General features: G+C 31.7%; 3 protein-coding genes across 6 annotated transcripts; 2 read left to right on the forward strand and 1 right to left on the reverse strand.

Moving 5' to 3' along the window:
* Nucleotides 1-13: 13 nt before the first annotated feature.
* Nucleotides 14-10,094, reverse strand: LOC111031562 (uncharacterized PE-PGRS family protein PE_PGRS3-like). Of its 4 annotated transcripts, none has more exons than XM_022311573.1 (3): nucleotides 9,844-10,094; nucleotides 8,839-8,891; nucleotides 14-1,596 (listed from the first exon to the last, which is right to left on the reverse strand). In XM_022311573.1, the coding sequence occupies exons 1-3, from the start codon at nucleotides 9,890-9,892 to the stop codon at nucleotides 1,171-1,173; spliced, it is 528 nt and encodes a 175-aa protein (XP_022167265.1). In that variant the 5' UTR covers nucleotides 9,893-10,094; the 3' UTR covers nucleotides 14-1,170. The 4 variants fall into 4 exon arrangements, with proteins under 4 accessions (XP_022167265.1, XP_022167264.1, XP_022167263.1 ...); XM_022311572.1 differs by lacking the exon at nucleotides 9,844-10,094 and adding an exon at nucleotides 9,079-9,403; XM_022311571.1 differs by lacking the exon at nucleotides 14-1,596 and adding an exon at nucleotides 3,410-4,252.
* A 236-nt stretch (nucleotides 10,095-10,330) lies between these two features.
* On the forward strand, nucleotides 10,331-11,798 carry LOC111031561. The gene is made up of 2 exons (XM_022311568.1): nucleotides 10,331-10,527; nucleotides 11,167-11,798. The coding sequence occupies exons 1-2, from the start codon at nucleotides 10,467-10,469 to the stop codon at nucleotides 11,754-11,756; spliced, it is 651 nt and encodes a 216-aa protein (XP_022167260.1). The 5' UTR covers nucleotides 10,331-10,466; the 3' UTR covers nucleotides 11,757-11,798.
* A 3,773-nt stretch (nucleotides 11,799-15,571) lies between these two features.
* LOC111031546 lies at nucleotides 15,572-18,434 on the forward strand. Its single transcript, XM_022311550.1, has 3 exons — nucleotides 15,572-15,907; nucleotides 16,449-16,514; nucleotides 17,949-18,434. The coding sequence occupies exons 2-3, from the start codon at nucleotides 16,460-16,462 to the stop codon at nucleotides 18,239-18,241; spliced, it is 348 nt and encodes a 115-aa protein (XP_022167242.1). The 5' UTR covers nucleotides 15,572-15,907; nucleotides 16,449-16,459; the 3' UTR covers nucleotides 18,242-18,434.
* The last annotated feature ends 809 nt before the right edge of the window (nucleotides 18,435-19,243 follow it).

Below are 19,243 nucleotides of genomic sequence, written 5' to 3' on the forward strand. Positions count from 1 at the left end.
TTAATTGAATAAAAACACAAGTTTAAACGTAATAGTACAATAATACTCGCTAGGTGAGAATGTCATCGGGACTCTACGGCTATAGACTTTAGTGTATATCATGTGGTTTCACGGAATCCCTTATAATGTATGGTATCCTCCAGTTGTGCAAAACTTTGAAATTAATTGTGAGGCAAAATCAAAATTCAACGCTCACAATTATTAAGTTTAGTGGCGTGTAACATAGGATCTAAATGTTGTTCAAGCAAAACCTTAAATATGCAGAGAGCGTATATTGATAGAAGAAACATAGAACATTATATCAGTATTTAAGTTAAATCCTATCCTTAAACTACCTAAAAATTGAACATTTCATACACTGAAGGTACTATTGTTCATAATTTATTTGTCTTTGGTTATTTTACCATTACAATTTTTAAACAGCATATTAAATTTCTTCTCTCTTCTCCAAAATGTTTTCAAAAAATGTTTCATATGGACATAATCTACATATACCTGATTAGTATAAAATCAATCACATATCCAAATCAAACACATAATTAACCACGATAAGGTCATCCAGATAAATTTACAATAATTTCATTAACAATAGAATTGTTTTTTTTTACTTATGACCACCAACCACCCCTTTTCCTCGAAATTGTTTTCTGTTTACGTGCCCGATTGAACGCATATACTTCAGTCGATGTAAGAAAAATGAAACGATATTTAAACGCTACCGCCCCCTTGGTGGTACAAACCCGAAATCATGGACAAATACCTTATATATTTAATCAATTTATTTTTAAAACAATACGAAATACATTGTGTATTTATAGGTACCGATAGCAGCAACTTGAACAACTAGGATTGAAAATAAAGATAGGTAAGTACCTATAATATGTTTTTTTTACTAAAATCAAAGCTCAATACATCCGTGGTGTTAACTATGAGTAAAATATAAAAAAAATTTGTGTGCTTATTCTGAGTTGTTGCTATCGAAAAAGTGTTATTCACAGCCTTAATGATAGTAATAATTATTAAAATAAAAAAAAACAAGACTGATTTTACTGTTATTTATGTATTTATTGTATCATATTATTGTACTTATATAATGTGATGAATGCCCCGAGCGAATTGTGTGCTATTTTATAATACGGTTAGGTTGTTATGCTGGTCGTGAGCCACTGTCTAACCGACACCGGGTTTGGGCACCAGCTGACCCAGTTGCTGTCCGGCGGACAGCATCGACGCCATGTTGCCCATGTTTATGGGCATTACTAAGGCGGAAAACCCACCAATGATTAGCTTAGCGCTCTGGTCATCGCCACCTCCCTGCAGGTAGGACGAAGGCAGTCCCCCGGCCCCGGGAATCCCGGTCGGCAGGCCCCCGAACGGCAGTGATGACCCCCCCGAACCGGCAGCGGGCGTGCTGGTGGCCGGGGCCGAAGTTGCTCCGCCACCGCCACCTCCGGGAACGAGACCGGAAAGCGCACCCTTGGCCAACATGTCGCCTTCCGTCGTTGAGGAGGAGTGCACTCCATCGTCGCCGCTGTTGATCAGTGGCGTTTCGATTTGGTCCGCAGTTGGGTTGGCCTTCCGCTGGTCTTCCGTTTCCTGAAAACAATATATAGGTTCGTTGGCATTGCGATAACTGCACGGAACAATGGGCGAAAATAACATTCTTGAATATTTACACACACATAATAATAATAATAACAATAACAAAAATTATATAATATGGGCAATTTTATTGTAGTAAAATAATAATTAAATTATACTCCGCAGGTGTAAAAGAAACATAATATTATGCAGTAGACGAAAAACTATATCTACTATTATTCTATTACTCGTGAAAATGTGCGTATATTATATTATTACGAAATGTTACATAATATAATATTTTAGTGACATAGATAAAAATATTTTTTTTCATCGTTGTTTGTATTGTGATTATTGTGAATATTATCAGCCTCCGGTCACTGATTTATTTTTGCTTTTCACGTCCCATCTTGTCCAAATTCGCATTGTCTATATGCTGCATAGCGGTTTCTTCACTCAGGTGCTCAACCCCGTCTGTGTAATTATCGATCATCGCTTCCATCGCCGAGTCAATGTTGTGCAACCCTTGAATAAAGTTTTCGAACGCTGTCTTGTTCGGTTCGTCGATTTCATTTTCGTAATCTTCTTTTGTTAGTACTCTGTTATCGACATCGACTGTTTTAGACGCCTATAATTTAGTAAAAACACATTATAGTCGGTGTCAATCGTTATATTCTTATTAAAACACTACCTACACGTAATCCCATGAAATCAACTGTATATTAAACTGTTCAGCACCAAGCTCGTGATGACCAATAATACAGTAATGATATTATTAAATGAAAATATGAATATAAGGGTTGGTACTTAAAAAAAAAAAAACTTCTTGGTTTAACTGTTAATAATATTTAGATACAATCATTATTATTTAAGATACGTATATAAATTATTGTATTATTATATTATATTCATAGACTTTCTATTAGTATCAGGTAAGTGATTATACTGTTATGTAGGAGCATTTATTATGATAACAAAGAATCTAAGTTAATAGTTTTATTATTTAAATAATAATTCACTATGCATATTTTTATTATTTAAATTTTAATATATTATACCTACTGACACAGTTATTGATAAACATAATTATATTATTTACTAGTATAATATTACGATAGATACTCGATTTGCTTATAGCATAAAAATAATTCGGTTCTACTTAATAATATTATTATAGCTGTATTAGATCTTAAAAGTTTATTTATTTATGGTCTGAAATATGTTGAAGAAAATATTAGACGTTGTAAGGTACATTTATTTATTTAATTGTATTAAATAAATCCATAAACATAATTTACAATTGTTATCAAACATATAGATACACGGGAGTTAACAATAAATCAAATATTTTATAGAAATACATATTCGATTAATTTCGTAAATGACTCTCATAAAAGTATTCAAAATGTTGAGGCATGAGCTGCAGGAATATATAAACATGAATTTTTAGACAACTTATATAGCTATAAAAATTTTTTTTGACACTTCAATAAGCAATAATAGAATCAAAAAGTCGTTTAAGTTCTAAAAACAATAAAATCCTGGATGATTTAATATCTTGTGACTTATAACATAGGTAGGTACCTATACAATGTATTTGCACACTGCTCAGCCACCAATGCAACATATTATAACTTTTTTTGTGCAGCATTATATTATAATTTATCATTGTATAATATGGGTCGCGATGTTTAGAATGTAATATTTCGTTTACTATAAAAAACGACGGAACTTTAAACACTTTATGCGTTTTTGGCTGATCGTAGAGAAACGACTGACGTGGGTAGGTGTGCGATATATAGGTAAGCATCATTAATATTATACTATAAGCAAACAATTAAATTTATAACATTTTTCCCATTAGTAAAGTTATGGGTACAATATATGTGTAATATTATAATGAGCTTCAAAAATATACCTCAGTTTTATCATATCATGACTTTCTCAATCGACAATATTGTAATAATAATGTAGTAGTGCGTATTAAATAGTGCATAATGTATGGTAATTATTATTGTCGAAATGTGTCATGTCTTATTATCGTGTGGCGGTGATGACGTAATGACGACGACGACGATAACATTGGCAGTAACATAATATTTTGTGACATTAATGTAAGAATATCTCGTAATATAATAATAGCAGTTGTGGATCCGCCTTGGAAATTTTGAACGGATCAGAACCGGAGGTCCGCGAACATGTCGCGCAGGTTTTTCCGCGTGTCGCCGTAGTACTCGGACCGGAAGAACGCGTCGACCGCCCGCAGCGGGTCCCTGGTCACTGCGGCGGCTTCGCTTTCGGCGTCGGCCGACCGGAACCATCCGTTCATGCCCTCGCTGAACTGGATCAAGCCCTGCGACATCATGTCGCACGAACCGTGCTGGAACTTGTCGGAACCGATGAACGTGCCCATGTACGACCACGGGGGCGGCGCGTTTCCCATCATGCCGCCCATGGACGACATGCCCGAGCCGCCTGCCTTGCACACGGCCTTGTGGAACTCGTCCGACCCCATGTAGTCGCCGACCATGTTGCGCGTAATCGCTCCGTCGCCACCGTCCCGTCCCGCGCCGTCCCCGAACCGCTTGACCATCTGATCTGTGGCGGCCTTCCGCCAGATCCGTTCGAACGCGTCCGAGTCCACCAGTTCGGCCAGCGAACCGGGCAACACCTGCGGCCAATACACCACAAGTGTTTGTGTGCGTGTTTGTTGGTGTGTTTGTGTGTGTGTGAGTGTTTGTGTCTAAGCGTGTGTGTGAGTTTAAGAGTTTTTGTTTCGGAAAAGTAACCAGTGCGGTCGGAATATTTGCTGTTAATTATTTATGTTGATCTACCCAAGTATGTAGTTAGAAGTCCTATTATGACGTATAGTGCTGTATAGATGCTATATTGATATGAACATAAGATTGTACAAGATGACCTATTTAAGTGTCTACACTCATTATTTTGAAGTTGTAAATTTTTTTTAAATATCATTTTTACGTACCTTAATCCAAATATACTATAATATTACCTTAACTTAAACCTAATAATTTTTATAACACCTATTTATTGGTACCTAAAAATCGAACTTTGTACGAAATTAAAAATGTAATAATATGTAAAAATGTATTTAAAAAGATTAATAACTAAAAAAATTGTAAGACTGTTATGGATAAGTTGTACCTACACGAGTGCTCATATAAAATCTGAACATATTTTTAACGAGTAAGCACTTTGAAGTTGGAATATTATGCGTTTATGTTTTCCACAATGGAACTGCTTGAAACGACAGGTTGGTACATAAGAATAATTACTCTGTGCTCAAATATTTTTGAATGCTCATATTGCCGAATGTAAAAGTGTTAAATGTCAATATTTTTCAACTTATTACACTCAAACGTTATTAAATAAATTATTATAGATTTCACGTGACGTCAAGTCAGGCCGGAAATGAAATATTTTGTTTTTCTTCAAATTTTAATTATATGATTTATTTGAGTAATTTCTGAAGTAAATGGATAGAATGAACTTTTTAAACATCTTGTAAATTTATTTTAAGGAGATATTCGTGCTGAAAAATTCGTAAATAGTTAGCTATCGACAATAGTGATAAGATCACCAACTACTTTTCTATTTTGAATTACAAATAAATGAAAACGTGAAAACGTGAAAACATAGTACGAGTATGATATTTGAAAAATAACTTAAAATAAATCGTACTAGAGTCGAAATACTTAAACTCTGAACTAAGTTCACCGTTAAGCAAGTTCAGTTTCATAAAAATGGGGGCCCAAGTGAACATTTTTTGTGGGCCCTTGGAAGGGTAAATAATGGTTTTTTACCGGGTCATATGGGATCTCGTTATCTATAGAAATGTGAAAAATACGTATATCCCTTCTAGTTAATTTAAAAACGCGTTTTACACGTGAATAATATAAGATCATAGAAGTTTCAATTATAAATTCACACACACGCATACAAACATACACACGCACATACACATAAATACACAATACATTTATTTATAATATATTAAACATAGTTGCAAGGTAGATAATGGATATTAAAACTAAATTTTTAAATTTGTCAACTTCACTAGTTTGTTAATTTTGCTAATTAAATTATTCATTAAGATAACTTAAGGTATTTTCATTTCATATAAATTATAACACTTGAATATCATTCAATTAATATTATGATCTATAACATATATACAGTTAAAACGAATTAATTGATATGTATTAATTTAATCACACTGTTATACAATGGTTTTAAATAGAAAAATTAGTCAAATTAATGTTCCTCGATCTAATGAATATATAACAACGATTATAAAATTATAACAAAAAAATAATTTTCTAAAACTCTACAGGTAGACTTATACTATAGTCTGCAATAAGAAGAAGTATTTAAGTCGGACCAGTAAAGTTTTTTTCATTAAACAATGTTAATTATATAATTTAACGTTTTTAAAGTTGCACAAATCAACCAGGTGGCATTTAAAAATAAATTATTTAAATATTACGTTGACTCGGTTTAGGTATTTTTCACAGCGGTATTAACTTGAGACTTTAGAGGCGAATATTATATATTATTTGTTAACTATTGACGTATAACTTAACGTTCTCAACAGTGCATAGTAGTTGCAGGTACACCATTATACTACCATCACAGGTTACAAGTCAAAACAATAATAATATGTTGTACCATGTATGCGTATAGTAGTCGGAGTATTGTATAGCAGAATATGAAATCAAACATCGGTATGATATTATATATAGTCAAAAGTGTGAACCGTAAATCGTTATACTTTTGTTTGATTAACTATTCGTTTCTCTGCGATATACGCTGTCCACATTAATTGCGCACGATAAATTGAACTGCGGCGATAGGTCGAATAATAATATATTATGATACGTGTATTATGCACACTGTATGTGTGTACTTGGGGGAGCCGTTCACCCAGAACTGTTGCATATGCATAGTCGGCCGTTTTACGTGTACGCAATGTGCGCTGCTCCGGAACATTCCTTGTTCTATGACGGAGTGTTACAAATCCATTACGATAAGGGTTCGAATATATTGTCGTATGATCGGTGATAGCGATTCAATTATTTAGCGATTGAAGAGCTAATCATTCCGTCAACGAGTGTACATGTATTTTTTTTTTTGTCAGAAAGAATCCAAAGTACGTGTATTTTTGATAACAGTTACGTTAAGACGGTGCAACTGTCTGTTTTGTTTACCGACGTTATATATTTTTAAAACACACTGTTGCCTATTGGTAGGCACATACCGCCTACGAATTATATTGTTGGTTATCATACTCCGGGCGAAAACAATTTAAATCGTTATAGCCCCAGACGCATTGGCGTACTCGAAAATACACTATTGTTTTTGTACAGAATTTGAGTAAAAAATGGCACGACTGTAATACTTTTTGTTGTTATATGATTAGATCGTTTAATACAATGAGCGATCCATAAACATTTCTTTTTTTTGCTACATACCGCTAAACAAAACAGTACTTACACTTTTATAATTTTTTATTTGAATTCAATAAAAAAAAAGTGTATTTATATTCGAGTATTTTCGAATTCGATAATAATAATTATTGTGATAGTGATTATAATAATTGTGCCATGTATCTAATATCAGACACGTAGTATTCAATTTAAAGAGTTCCCTCCAGCATACGATCGTGGATTTTAATGAATCAATCACGCTCTTGCTTAATTAAATAATTTTAATTTTAAATGACGACCGTCAAATATCGATACACCTATAATTTAATGTTTGGACAACAACCGGCAGTACGTTTTAATGAAAAATCGTGGGGTTCAGTTGCTTTTGGGTGGCATATATGAACACAATCGTAAGCAATATTTTACAGCACGTATTTTACTATGTACATCAAACAATTATTTATACAAACAAACAGCAATCGTTTTCAGAAACCTACAACGGAAAAACGTTTTTTTTTTTTTCGGTCGTGGTTGGAACTATAAAAAATCATTTCAATATTAACCTTATTATGAAGTAAATTATGTATACACAGAGCTTTCCGAAAACACTCAATATCTCATCATAGCACAGTCGTTCTATCATCATTATAACCGTGTTTTTTATTTTGTTTATTAGGAGACCAATTAATACACATATTTATGCGGTTGTTTTTATAAAAGTAGGTACTTAAGCTCCACGTATGCGAAGTTAAACTGTTATTTTTTAAATGGCAACCAACAATTTTCACCATTGACAAATTTAAGTTGTCAAAACAACTTCATAGTTTAAGAATGGCTGAGTAATGGTGTCATAAATATGAGATAATATTTTCATGACATTGAAATGTGAAATTATTATTATTTACCGGTATCTATTTAATTTTCAAAATATTTCAAATTAACTTTTTAATAGTCTCAGAATTACAATATCTAAGTGCAATAATCAATTGTTATAAATGTCACAAATTATTTTTATCTTGGATTTTTCGCCTCTTACATTTTATTTTATTTGTACGATATTATTAACTTTTAAAAACATACAATTATCAGTTTTTAAAAATTATATTTTGCAATTATAATATGCCAAAAAATCGAAACAAAAAACAAAAACTATGGAGGTGATAAAGAAATTAGCGTGAAGGCTAATCTCAATTGAATCAAAGACACGTTTTGCACATGCAAATAACTTTAAACATTCAATATGCTGTTATTCAAACATTATTTTTAACTTAGAAGTTGATTTGGTCAAAAATAAATTCATAACAATCATACTGTAATTTTATATTAAATCATGCTCAAGTGACACGACAGAATTTAATATCGAAGTATTTTCAATTCAGTAAAAAAGTTATAAATGATAAAGTATTGAAAAATATAATAAGTACATAATATTATAATATATTAAACCTACATACATACTCGAGCAACTTATATTAGGCAACCACAAACTACGGGCTGCCGTTCGATGTCCCGATCAGACGACTTCATAATTATTTGACACAATTTATACATCACGACACTATAAGTCTATAAATGTCTTAAGTCGGAACAACGAATTATATAAATAAACCATATACCTACCAACTGTTTTTGGTTTTAAAACATTCAACGCACACATAGTAATTGAAATATTTAAAAACACTTAAACTATTTGTGTGGGTGGTCTCTACTAAATTGTATCACTTAATAAAAAATAATAGTCAATACACTTACACATTATTATAATCACTAAACAACAATATTTTAATATTAAGTAGGTAAATGTACTCACAGCAGTCAAATCGTCGCGTGTGATTGATGGAGCGGCATCTGCGTGAAAAGCGTCTGAAAAACAGTAAAAAATTAACTATCTAAAAAACAAGTTAAATATTATAATATACTACTGTATAATTTTACAATGGTACAAAAACAAGAAAGGCTATTGATCGGGAACGAAGATTTTTCAGTGTGGTTAATTTACCATAATATTATTATTTATTATTATTATTACTATTATTTAATGATAATATACTTTTTTGGCTATACAATACAGTGTACACGAATGTCAACACCACTATGGTTTTCGACATGTTTAGAGTAAAATAATTGTATTATACGATTTAAACAAACGTCGTTTTGATTTCAGTTTAATGCGTCTTAACGTGAACTAGGTATGCAGAACGTATCGCTATATCGACCAACTGCAAAGAACTTCGTATAATGAACTAAAGTTTTACAATTGTCGATAATTCAGAATTTAAGCCCTTTTGTGGTGTGTTCGAATAGTTGAAATAACAAAAATGTTCATATAAGCACTGCGTAGTAATAGGAGCACACTGGTGTGATGTACTGACGAAATTTACCGGTTAATCAAGCAATGAGACTTGTAATAAATCACTCGTATATTAAAAAAATGTATTTTATTAGAATATTTTTCGACTTCAGTGTCAGATAACTCGCGTTTGTGTGTAATAATTGACCGTGAGCTTAATGAAACATAAAATAGGTATAACATCCCGATCCGGATAATTATTGTGATAATAAAATAGCAACCGAAACTCGTAAACAGATTTGGAATTTTCGACTGCGTTCCCACCTATTGTTTTAATCGAAATCGGAATTCGTAAGGACGTTTTTAAATTTTTTATCATCGGAACGTCGGGCGTGTTGATGGCGTACCAGTATGTGCAATTAAACCATTAATTACAAACGTAATTAGGTACGTATTATTATGATACACTGCGACGATAGTGCGCCCGTAATTATTATAGATACCTACTACGGCGTTTGGACTTACCCTTGACGAGGCACGCCAACACGATCAGCGCGAAATTCTTGGCGGACATGATGGCTGCGGTCTTATGTATCGGTAGAGTAATAATTATACGACAAGGCAATAGCACCTAATAATAATGCAAAGTTTAAAATACGCGGTCGGCTCTCACGGAGTGTAGTGTACAGTGCGGGTGAGTCGCAAACGCCCAGTCGCTTATAAATTGCTTATTTGATAGCGGCGACAAGAGCGTTTCCGGCGATGGGGCTGTAATCGCGGTTCTAATTTATTGCCGGCCATTTCCCGTCAACATACGACCACCGTTGCCGCAAACGGGGACGGGGTCATTGGATGCAAATCCGTCTGGGTCTTATCTGTTTCGACAATTATTGTGCAGACCGCCGTTAATGGGGCCCCAGTCGCTCAACCCCCCCGAATGCTATGCAAATTCCTCACGGGCACCACTCTGGTGTGGGAAACAGACATCGGCGAATGGCCGCTTTATAAATCCAAAATGACCGGCCAACCCAACATCAGTCGTGCACGGTCTGCGATCCGAAATACAATTAACGGTCATTCGAATCACAGTGAATCACATTCCGAGCGGTACTATTTATTTGTTTCCGTGCCCTTCCAAGACAACCGTCATGCACGTGAAAATCGCAGTCGTCCTGTTCGCAGTGGCGACGCTTCTCCAGCCATCTCACAGTACGTACTTACTACCTACATTTTAATCGCAACAAAAATCCTGTATAGGATGTGTCATTTGGGTTTAAAATGTTAAATTGAACGGTAGATACCATTCGTTGTATTTTTCATTGTCATTAGTAAGTTATAAATGTATTATAATATGTGATATCTGTTAAGATATCATTATGATAACGGCTGGTAAATTAGTAAAATATAATAATCATTTAACGAAGCAGTTTTTTTTTTAGTATTTTTTTATCAAAGTGATAGTTTTATTAACTACTAATATGTATATTTTACTTCTCTTATGAGCTCTGCCGATAAGAAAATATTATAAAACATTTAAACATAATTTTCTAATACAATACAAAAAGTAAAAATATCAAGCATGGTTTAATATAGTTCATTAAACTAGGGAAGTCATTTGCTCTCCTTAAAATTTAAGTGGAGTATAAGTACGTTAATCAATTCCTTTTTACAGTTTTTCCCCATTTGTCTACCCTGGTTTATTTTAGTTCATAGAGTTATTAAATCAAATTCAATATAAAATCATTGTATTATCTCCATGTGCTTAAGAACACCAAAACAAATTATATTGAATTAAAACAATTGTGAAGTTATATTACCTCATTAATTATATAAATTGAATATTACTAGGTATACCAACGCATCGCTATGCTAGAGATTCGCCGGATTGGGCCTCTCGATTTAAAGAATACATGAACAAGATTCCGGGCTACGGAGGTGGAGCATCTGAATCACCGAAACCACCGTCATCAAACCAGCCAGACTCATCATCGTATCAGCAAGGGGCCGCTGCAGGAACAGAATCGGCTTCAGCATCCGCACCAGAAGCTTCAATAGCGGCTAAAGATGGAGCCTCTCCTCCCAGTACCTCAGGATTTTCAAGTTACATGCCAAATATGCAAAATTATCAAAACATGATACCAAGTGGAATGAGCAGTTATTACCCGAGTCAGATGCCTCAATCGATGAACCCCAGTGGTTTCATGGGTTCAATTCCAGGAAGTTCTGGTTCTGCTGGATCTGCATCCGCACCAGAAGCTTCAATAGCTGCTAAAGATGGAGCCTCTCCTCCCAGTACCTCAGGATTTTCAAGTTACATGCCAAATATGCAAACTTATCAAAACATGATACCAAGTGGAATGAGCAGTTATTACCCGAGTCAGATGCCTCAATCGATGAACCCCAGTGGTTACTTGGGTTCAAAACCCACTGGTTCATAGATTTAATGGTGCAGGTCAAAGATAATCAGCTGGCCCACCGTAAATTTAAGGACATATTTAATTTACGGCAACATATTATGTACCAACTCGTAGTACGTAGGTATATACTACACACAAATTAAATTACATTTATGTTTATATTCAATAATTTTGTTTAAAAAATTAAGGATGTCTCAATTCATTGTTTTTTACTGTAAATCATTTATGATTTTTTTTAACATAATGTAAATTCTGGAAATAAATCAAATTTTATAGTTAAAAAGTTACTTTAATTATATTAATAATGTGCTTAACCAAAAATATATTTTTGTTTCGATATTAGCTATACCTTTGTCAGTGAGAAATATAGTATTTCAGTCGTAAAAAGACAGGTGACTTAGGACAACTTCAAAAATTTTGTTTTGCTCCCTATAAATACTATATATAATAACACATAAAACAAGTGACCAAATTGTAAAAGGAATGACGTGTGTTAGCACATTTGATAAAATCGTATTACCTAAATAAAAACATTGTTGAACAGTGTATAAGATACCTATAACTTATAAGTACTATCAAACCACAGGAAGCGATGAACTTAATTTATTTTAAAACTAAAAATTGTGTTTCTTATTTCACTTTCATTTTACCGAAATATATACCTACAAATTTGTAGAAAAAAAATGGGCAAACAGATACCGCTCTGATTTATCGAGCGGGTCACTGTTATGGGTGTTAAATTAAAATTAAATTTTATAAAATCATTGTATGCTAAAACAATAATTCTGAGCGAAGACTATGTGTCAGTCAGCAACCTATATTACAAAGTTTATGTGATGATATAAAACTAATTTATTTAACTACTAGTAATATACTAATATATAGTAAGTTTGAATAATTTTTGTCGAAAACAAAGCATTTGAAAATTGTGTGTATAAAATATAATGTTGATATACTTTAAAAATTCAAATTTATATGAAAAGTATTTTGAGGTTACAACAAAACAACTTAAATCATTATTCCTTGTTAAAATATCTAATAACCAGGGCTCGTAAGTTTATGCACTGAAAAATGAATAAACCAGTATGCATTCATGCCTAAATATTGCCAAAATATGCATTCAAATACGCATTAAAAGTTCAGAACTATGCATTTATATGCACTTACATTTTTAAATTATGTACTTAGAATATTATTCATACTATAAAAAAGTCATAGCCGAATTTTGAAATAATAAACCCTTTTTTTATAGTAATTTAATTTATTTTAATTTGTATACATTTTATAACACTCTATAACTTAACTTCACAGATTAACACTTTGTTGTCATTATTACATTATTAATATTAAATCTGTAGTATATTATATAATCTGTGGTTTTGCACGAATTAAAAAAATCGAAACAAATACAATATATTTTTTAAATTGGAAAATGAATAAGAAACAAAAAATAATCAAATATTTATTTGTTCAAACATATTTTTTATGAAAGAATATCTTCTAATAACTCTAAAAAATCTACTATATGCCAAATATGCCTTACAACCAAAATATGCAAAAACATGCTCTATCAAATAAATAAATGTTATCTATTTATTACTATTGTTGTGTAACGAATTTGTATATCAGTTTCCTGTGTTGCAAGAAAAACATGCAAAGCATGAATTGATGAGCCCTATTAATAACATAATTAACAAATTGAACGTAGAATATCAATGAAAAAAATTGTACTTATTTACTAGGTTTTATGGTTCCAATATAAACTACTTACAAATGGTAACCTTGTATAACATTTTTAATTTATAGAAATAAAAATTGGACTTTTAATACATTTTTAACCACAAAATAATTTGAATATTATGTTTTTGATTTTAAACTTCAACTGCATATTATATAAAAACTATAATATCCATGTATCTTTAAAATGTTCGAACTATTATAGTACTTAATTAAGAGAAATCTTGTATCTACATTTTTAGAATAAAAACTAAAAATAATTGAAAGTTGAATATGTCTGCGAATAGCTCAAAAAAAGATAACATATTTTGAACATTTTATGATATAAAGGAACACAATATTTTAAACTTTCGGTCAATGACACATTTTTCGAATTGATCGGACAAAGTCGGAGGGCCAACTTCACACACATGTTCGCATCGCTGTCGTCACATATTTTTCTGTGAACACGAAAACATGCAGCGTGTCGTGCACTCGTGCGGCCGATTAGACCGTTTAATTTAGATGTTTGACGTTGTATCGCCGGGTAATATTATTTATCATTTGTATTATACACAAACTTCATATTAATATAATAAATTACACTATAAATATATTAGCATTTTAAAATATTATAAATTATTTATTCTTATAATTACAAATCTATTACAATATTATAATGATGAAAAAAGTTTTTTTTTGTCATTTTGTATTAAATGTTTTTTATTAAATTTCCCGTCTTCCCAATGAATTTACTTGAGAGCCGCCACTGCCTACTACATGGAGCAGAGGTATTCAAACTGTGCTTCGAGGCTCCCAGGGGCGTCGCGGGAGTTGTCGCAGGGAGCCGCGTAGTATAATTTATTGAAAACCAATAAATATTTTTACGTAAATGGTTTACTATTATCATTGAGGCACACCGGTTGGGAAACGTTGAATTGTCTACAACAATCATTCGCTAAATTTAGCTTTAATTTTTTTATTTATGTAATATGGTAAATAAATAATAAAATATAAATTACATTCATATAAACATTTATTTTTTTGTCATTTATAATTTGGGAGCCGTCAACATTTTATGAAGCCTTAAAGAAGCCGTGTGATGAAAACTTTTGAATACCTCTGACATAGAGTCATTCTGTGTTTTTATTTACTTCAATTATGTTGTATTCAGTTATTTAATATTTCACTTATATTTTCAAAATCGGATGTACCTACTCTTTTTAATACATTAATTTAATTGAAACTTAAAATATTTTAGATATAAAAGGAAGATGCATGATCACAGAGACAATTTGTTTTAATCAGCATAAAAGATTTCACAAGCATTTTAAATAAGAATAAAAGTTAATAGCAATTTATGGAAGGAGAAAATAATCGTAATCAGACGTCATCTATACAATTCATCTCTAATTAGTTTAATTGTTTATGTTAAACAGAAACCTATCTAATTGTATCTTGAGTAGTAACTTATCTATCTGCATATCATCTCAATGTACTAACATGTAGTCGTTCACTAGTCATATTACAAGTAGGAACTTACCAAACCAACTATATCATTAACTAAATTGACATTTTAGCAAATGGAAATAATGTTATATTTTAGTAAAATTAAGAAATTAATATAAATTTTCGCGATCACATCGATACACGAAGGTATTGTATTCAAATCTTTTAATATAGTTTAAAAAAGATAAACTTTTACGATAAACACACCCTATTATCATTGAAGTATTCAAAGAGGTCAAATCGTTTGTAGTTTGTGCCACAGGTAAGCATTTACATTACATTATAATTTATGCCCAAATAATCTAACAGTCAATTTATTACTTTTTTATCTGCAAAAAAAAACGACATTCTTATCGGCGACAAATTGAATTTAATCGTCGTGCTGTTAAGTACCAGCTATTTTGATGTAAATGAAATCAAACCCAAAATACTTCCCCTTTAAATTGAATATGAGTACCTACCTAATGTTAATTCTGGGGAAAATACATTTAAAATTAACGACTATCTATGTTTTTTGGATACCCTATACTGCAGCTGCTGCGTAGTCCAGTCTAGTATTTATGATATCTTTGTCAGGCAATTTAAACAATTGCAATCCAAAAAACTGCGTTTTTCTGCGTGTTTACGCGTGGTTTTGGTGGGAGAGGCAGAAACGTGGAGGGGTAGAGCTCATATAGAGCCATATCGTTTTTGTAATTTGGACGCTGAATTATTACGCGTAACTCGAAAAAATAAGAAAACTATTGTTTTATTCATTTAGACATTTAACACTTAAGTGAATTAGGTATTTGTAGTTGATATGCGTTTGTATACAGAGTATTGATACTGTATTAAAGAATTTTTTTGATATTTCGCTTTCGATCAATCTGTTTTCAGTGATATTGAATTGTTAGTGAATGACAATCGCCTGCAGGTGGTCCTACTAATTTTGTATTGAACAAAAAAAGGTAAGTTTACGTGCTTTACAAAACACTATTAGTGATACGTTTTATTTTAATGTCCCACTAATCCAAAACATTCTATCAACATCAAGCCGACTGCACTACCAATGCCACTGATCTTGCCACGAATGCCTGAGTATCTGCATTTATGCACTCAAACTGAGTCACTCAGAGGTTTTTATGAACCCGGGCTCATATGTTACGACACTCAGCTATTATGAGTTTCTGATATGGAGAATCGCTTGGATAGGTATAAATTAATAAACAATATCGCCAAATGTGGAGTTTCATATATTATTATGGTACTCAAAGCCAAACTGGCAACTTAAAGTCAAATATGAAGGGCAATTATTGTAAATTTGACGAGTTTCACAGGATTAAATAGTAAAATTGATTATTATAGATATAATTTAGTTCAACTTATTTTTATTATTGAATCGGTTTTTTTGTGTTATTAAGTTATTTCCTTATTGCTATCTATATAAACATTAGATTCTTATTTTTCATAAATTAAGTCACGATTTGAATTTATTTTATATTATTACAGATTTATTTAAAATGTATATGAAATCAATTGTATTTATCACGTTGGCTTCCATCCACCTTTCTTATTGTAAGTATGATTTAATTGTAAACAAAAATAATAATTTGTGTGATAGGTATGAAACAACAAACTATATGCAAATTAATTTTAAAAAACTAAATTTGCAAGAGTTAGTGTTGAGACTTGAGAATATACGATAATATTATATTAATTAGATGATAATAAATTTAAAAAATAGTTGAAATGATAACAATTATAAATTATATGAAGTGTAAATTCCATATTTTTTTGTTGAATAATAGGTACAAGTATCTCTTTGAGCTATATATAGAATTTCAATTTCTCAAAAACTTCGACATATTTAAAACAAAAACATGGATTTACCATCAATAGATCATCCATAATATTTAACTATTATAGTGATTGGTGTGCAGCTTTTATTTTTTTTAAATAATAACTAAATATTTTGTTAAAAGTGCATACTTATTTCTTAGCTTTCCTATCTTACGAGTTGTATAGTGATTTAGGCATATTATTACACGTTATTAAACACATTAAGTTTATAATATTATAAACAAACCTAATTTAGGTAAGTATTTAGTTAGGTTAGGTAATTATTTAATTCAATCTAAGAATTTGTTTATTTTTGTTTAAAGTAATATTATACAACGTGATTTAATATTTTTTAACTTCACGTATTATTTTTAAATTAACAGGGAAAAGTAAAATTATTAGTTAAGTAAATTATGGTTATCTCAATTAGTCAAATAATTAAGTTGAACAGAAAATTACCTAACTTGTTAAGAAACTAAAAATGTAAAAAAATTAAGGCTTGATAAAGTTTCCCATGGGCTACAGTCCGTCGACATTACCGCAACCTTTGCAGACCGTCACCGGGAAAAAATTCCACAACGTCTCCAGGTAGAACAAGATGTATTCGACACGGCTGTACGTAATTCCGTAAACTCTCTCCGGAGTTTTTTTTGGACCAAGTCTTAATCCACTATGAGGTTCTCCTCCGCCGTGGACCAGCCTTGGGAACGTGAATAGAAGTTAATGACCAAAATCTTTCGATTAGAAACTTAACTAAAAACTTTAAATATTATAAAAAAAACAAAACAAACGCTCTAAATTTTATGTTGTATCAATAGTTGTATGTAAATAGCATTTTCCAAATTGAGGCAAACTGGCATCTTTTAAAAAATTCAAACGGAAAACTTTTTATGAATTTGATAATTGTCGTGTTTATTTATGACTCTCAAAATCAATAGTACTTATATCGTTCCTTTCAAAACGTACCTAAGGTTCATTTAATTTGGGGCTTGAGAGTTCTCAATACCTCTGTTTTTTAAAATGAGTACCTTCATAATGTATGATACTATTATAGTTATGTGTTTCTTATTTTATATGTATGTGGTTTGTGCATATTATGTATTACCGTGTGAGCCTTATTCGCGATACTTACAAAATTTAACTATAAAATATTATTCTGTGTATTTATAGGCACCGCGAAGGACGATGGCAGGATGAACGTGGTCAAGCCGACAGTCGACAGAGTAAGGGAAGTAATACAGTCAGTTTCCGGAGTTGGTGGATCATATAATACTGAAGAGTCAAATTCTGGGTACGTGAATCCGGTGAAACCTGCAGTGACGGGAACAGCAGTGCCAAATCCAGGACCATCGACAACCACAGAACCAGTTACCACGGGTGGTTGCCCAGAGAAGCAAACGGAGACCTATCAGCCTGACTCTTGTGGTTGTTCTTATAGCATAGAAAACTTTTGCCAGGGTTGATGCTGGCAATGTTGATCATTTCTTCAAAGGTCTCTGTAAAAACTTCGCCAAACACATGATACCAAGTTCTATTGTATATGTTATAATAATCATACTGCTTTTATAATTTTGTCTAAACCGGAGTGCAAAATTTGTGTCACATTATCCAATAATTATTTTGATTGTACATTGAGTTCAAATATATGGAACTTATACCACCTATTTGAAGAAACTTATTTTTTTTAAATTTTCTCAGTAGTTTTCCTACTGCTGTAGTAGTATACCACTTTTTAAAGCAGTGCCAGTAAATGGTACTTAAACCAAACTTTGTATCGTTCAGAATCATATTTTGAACGTGATCGTTGATCTTGTTCATGCATTTTTACTAAATATGCATGGTTTTTACTGATCTGAACATTTTGAATACAAGTTAAATCGTGGTTTAAAATTCAAAAATCGTAATTTTAATATTTTTCATAAGTTTATATCAAAACTAAGTAAATTTGAAAATTGTTGAGGAGATACATTTATTAAACATTGTAAAACACAAACTTATTTATTTTTAAGATTATTAAATAAGATATCAGAAATTGTAAAATTGTATTATTCAAATAATATGAAGGTACTATCAAATTACAAAATATCAACAGAAATATTACTATCGCAGGTTAATCTCATTCTTATAATATAATTATTAACGATTATTTGAACACTTTATGACTGTCATAAATCTTTTTTCTAGGACTGCAATCACATGCCAAATCAGAAACTATAATAATATTTTAGTTAGGCAGCTGCCTTATACAGTTATTAATACGTTTAACACTAACACTGCACAAAAAAATAATGCTCCACACATAGCTAATGGTGAGATGAATGACCGAATTAAGCCGGTCGGAGGCTTTTGTCTTTTGATAATTTGTTGAACGTAAGAGTTTCCGGCTGGTTTGTCTAATCGCCCTAATTTGTAGTTATTATTCCTAGACATGTTAATGACTTCGGTGATCTAGTGAAACACGCACG

This window comes from Myzus persicae, unplaced genomic scaffold (genome assembly GCF_001856785.1).
Source record: "Myzus persicae strain clone G006 unplaced genomic scaffold, MPER_G0061.0, whole genome shotgun sequence".
NCBI lineage: Eukaryota > Metazoa > Arthropoda > Insecta > Hemiptera > Aphididae > Myzus > Myzus persicae.

Bases quoted from the DNA above. Each gene is read 5' to 3' on its own strand.
- LOC111031562 (XM_022311570.1), bottom strand. From the start codon at position 9,136: ATGTCGAAAACCATAGTGGTGTTGACATTCGTGTACACTGTATTGTAT. The intron at 8,892-9,078 runs GTATATTATCAT...ACTGTTTTTCAG, and splicing joins TGTATTGTATAGCCAAAAAA to ACGCTTTTCACGCAGATGCC. The intron at 4,253-8,838 runs GTGAGTACATTT...TATTGGCCGCAG, and splicing joins CACGCGACGATTTGACTGCT to GTGTTGCCCGGTTCGCTGGC.
- LOC111031561 (XM_022311568.1), top strand. From the start codon at position 10,467: ATGCACGTGAAAATCGCAGTCGTCCTGTTCGCAGTGGCGACGCTTCTC. The intron at 10,528-11,166 runs GTACGTACTTAC...GAATATTACTAG, and splicing joins GCTTCTCCAGCCATCTCACA to GTATACCAACGCATCGCTAT.
- LOC111031546 (XM_022311550.1), top strand. From the start codon at position 16,460: ATGTATATGAAATCAATTGTATTTATCACGTTGGCTTCCATCCACCTT. The intron at 16,515-17,948 runs GTAAGTATGATT...GTGTATTTATAG, and splicing joins TTCCATCCACCTTTCTTATT to GCACCGCGAAGGACGATGGC.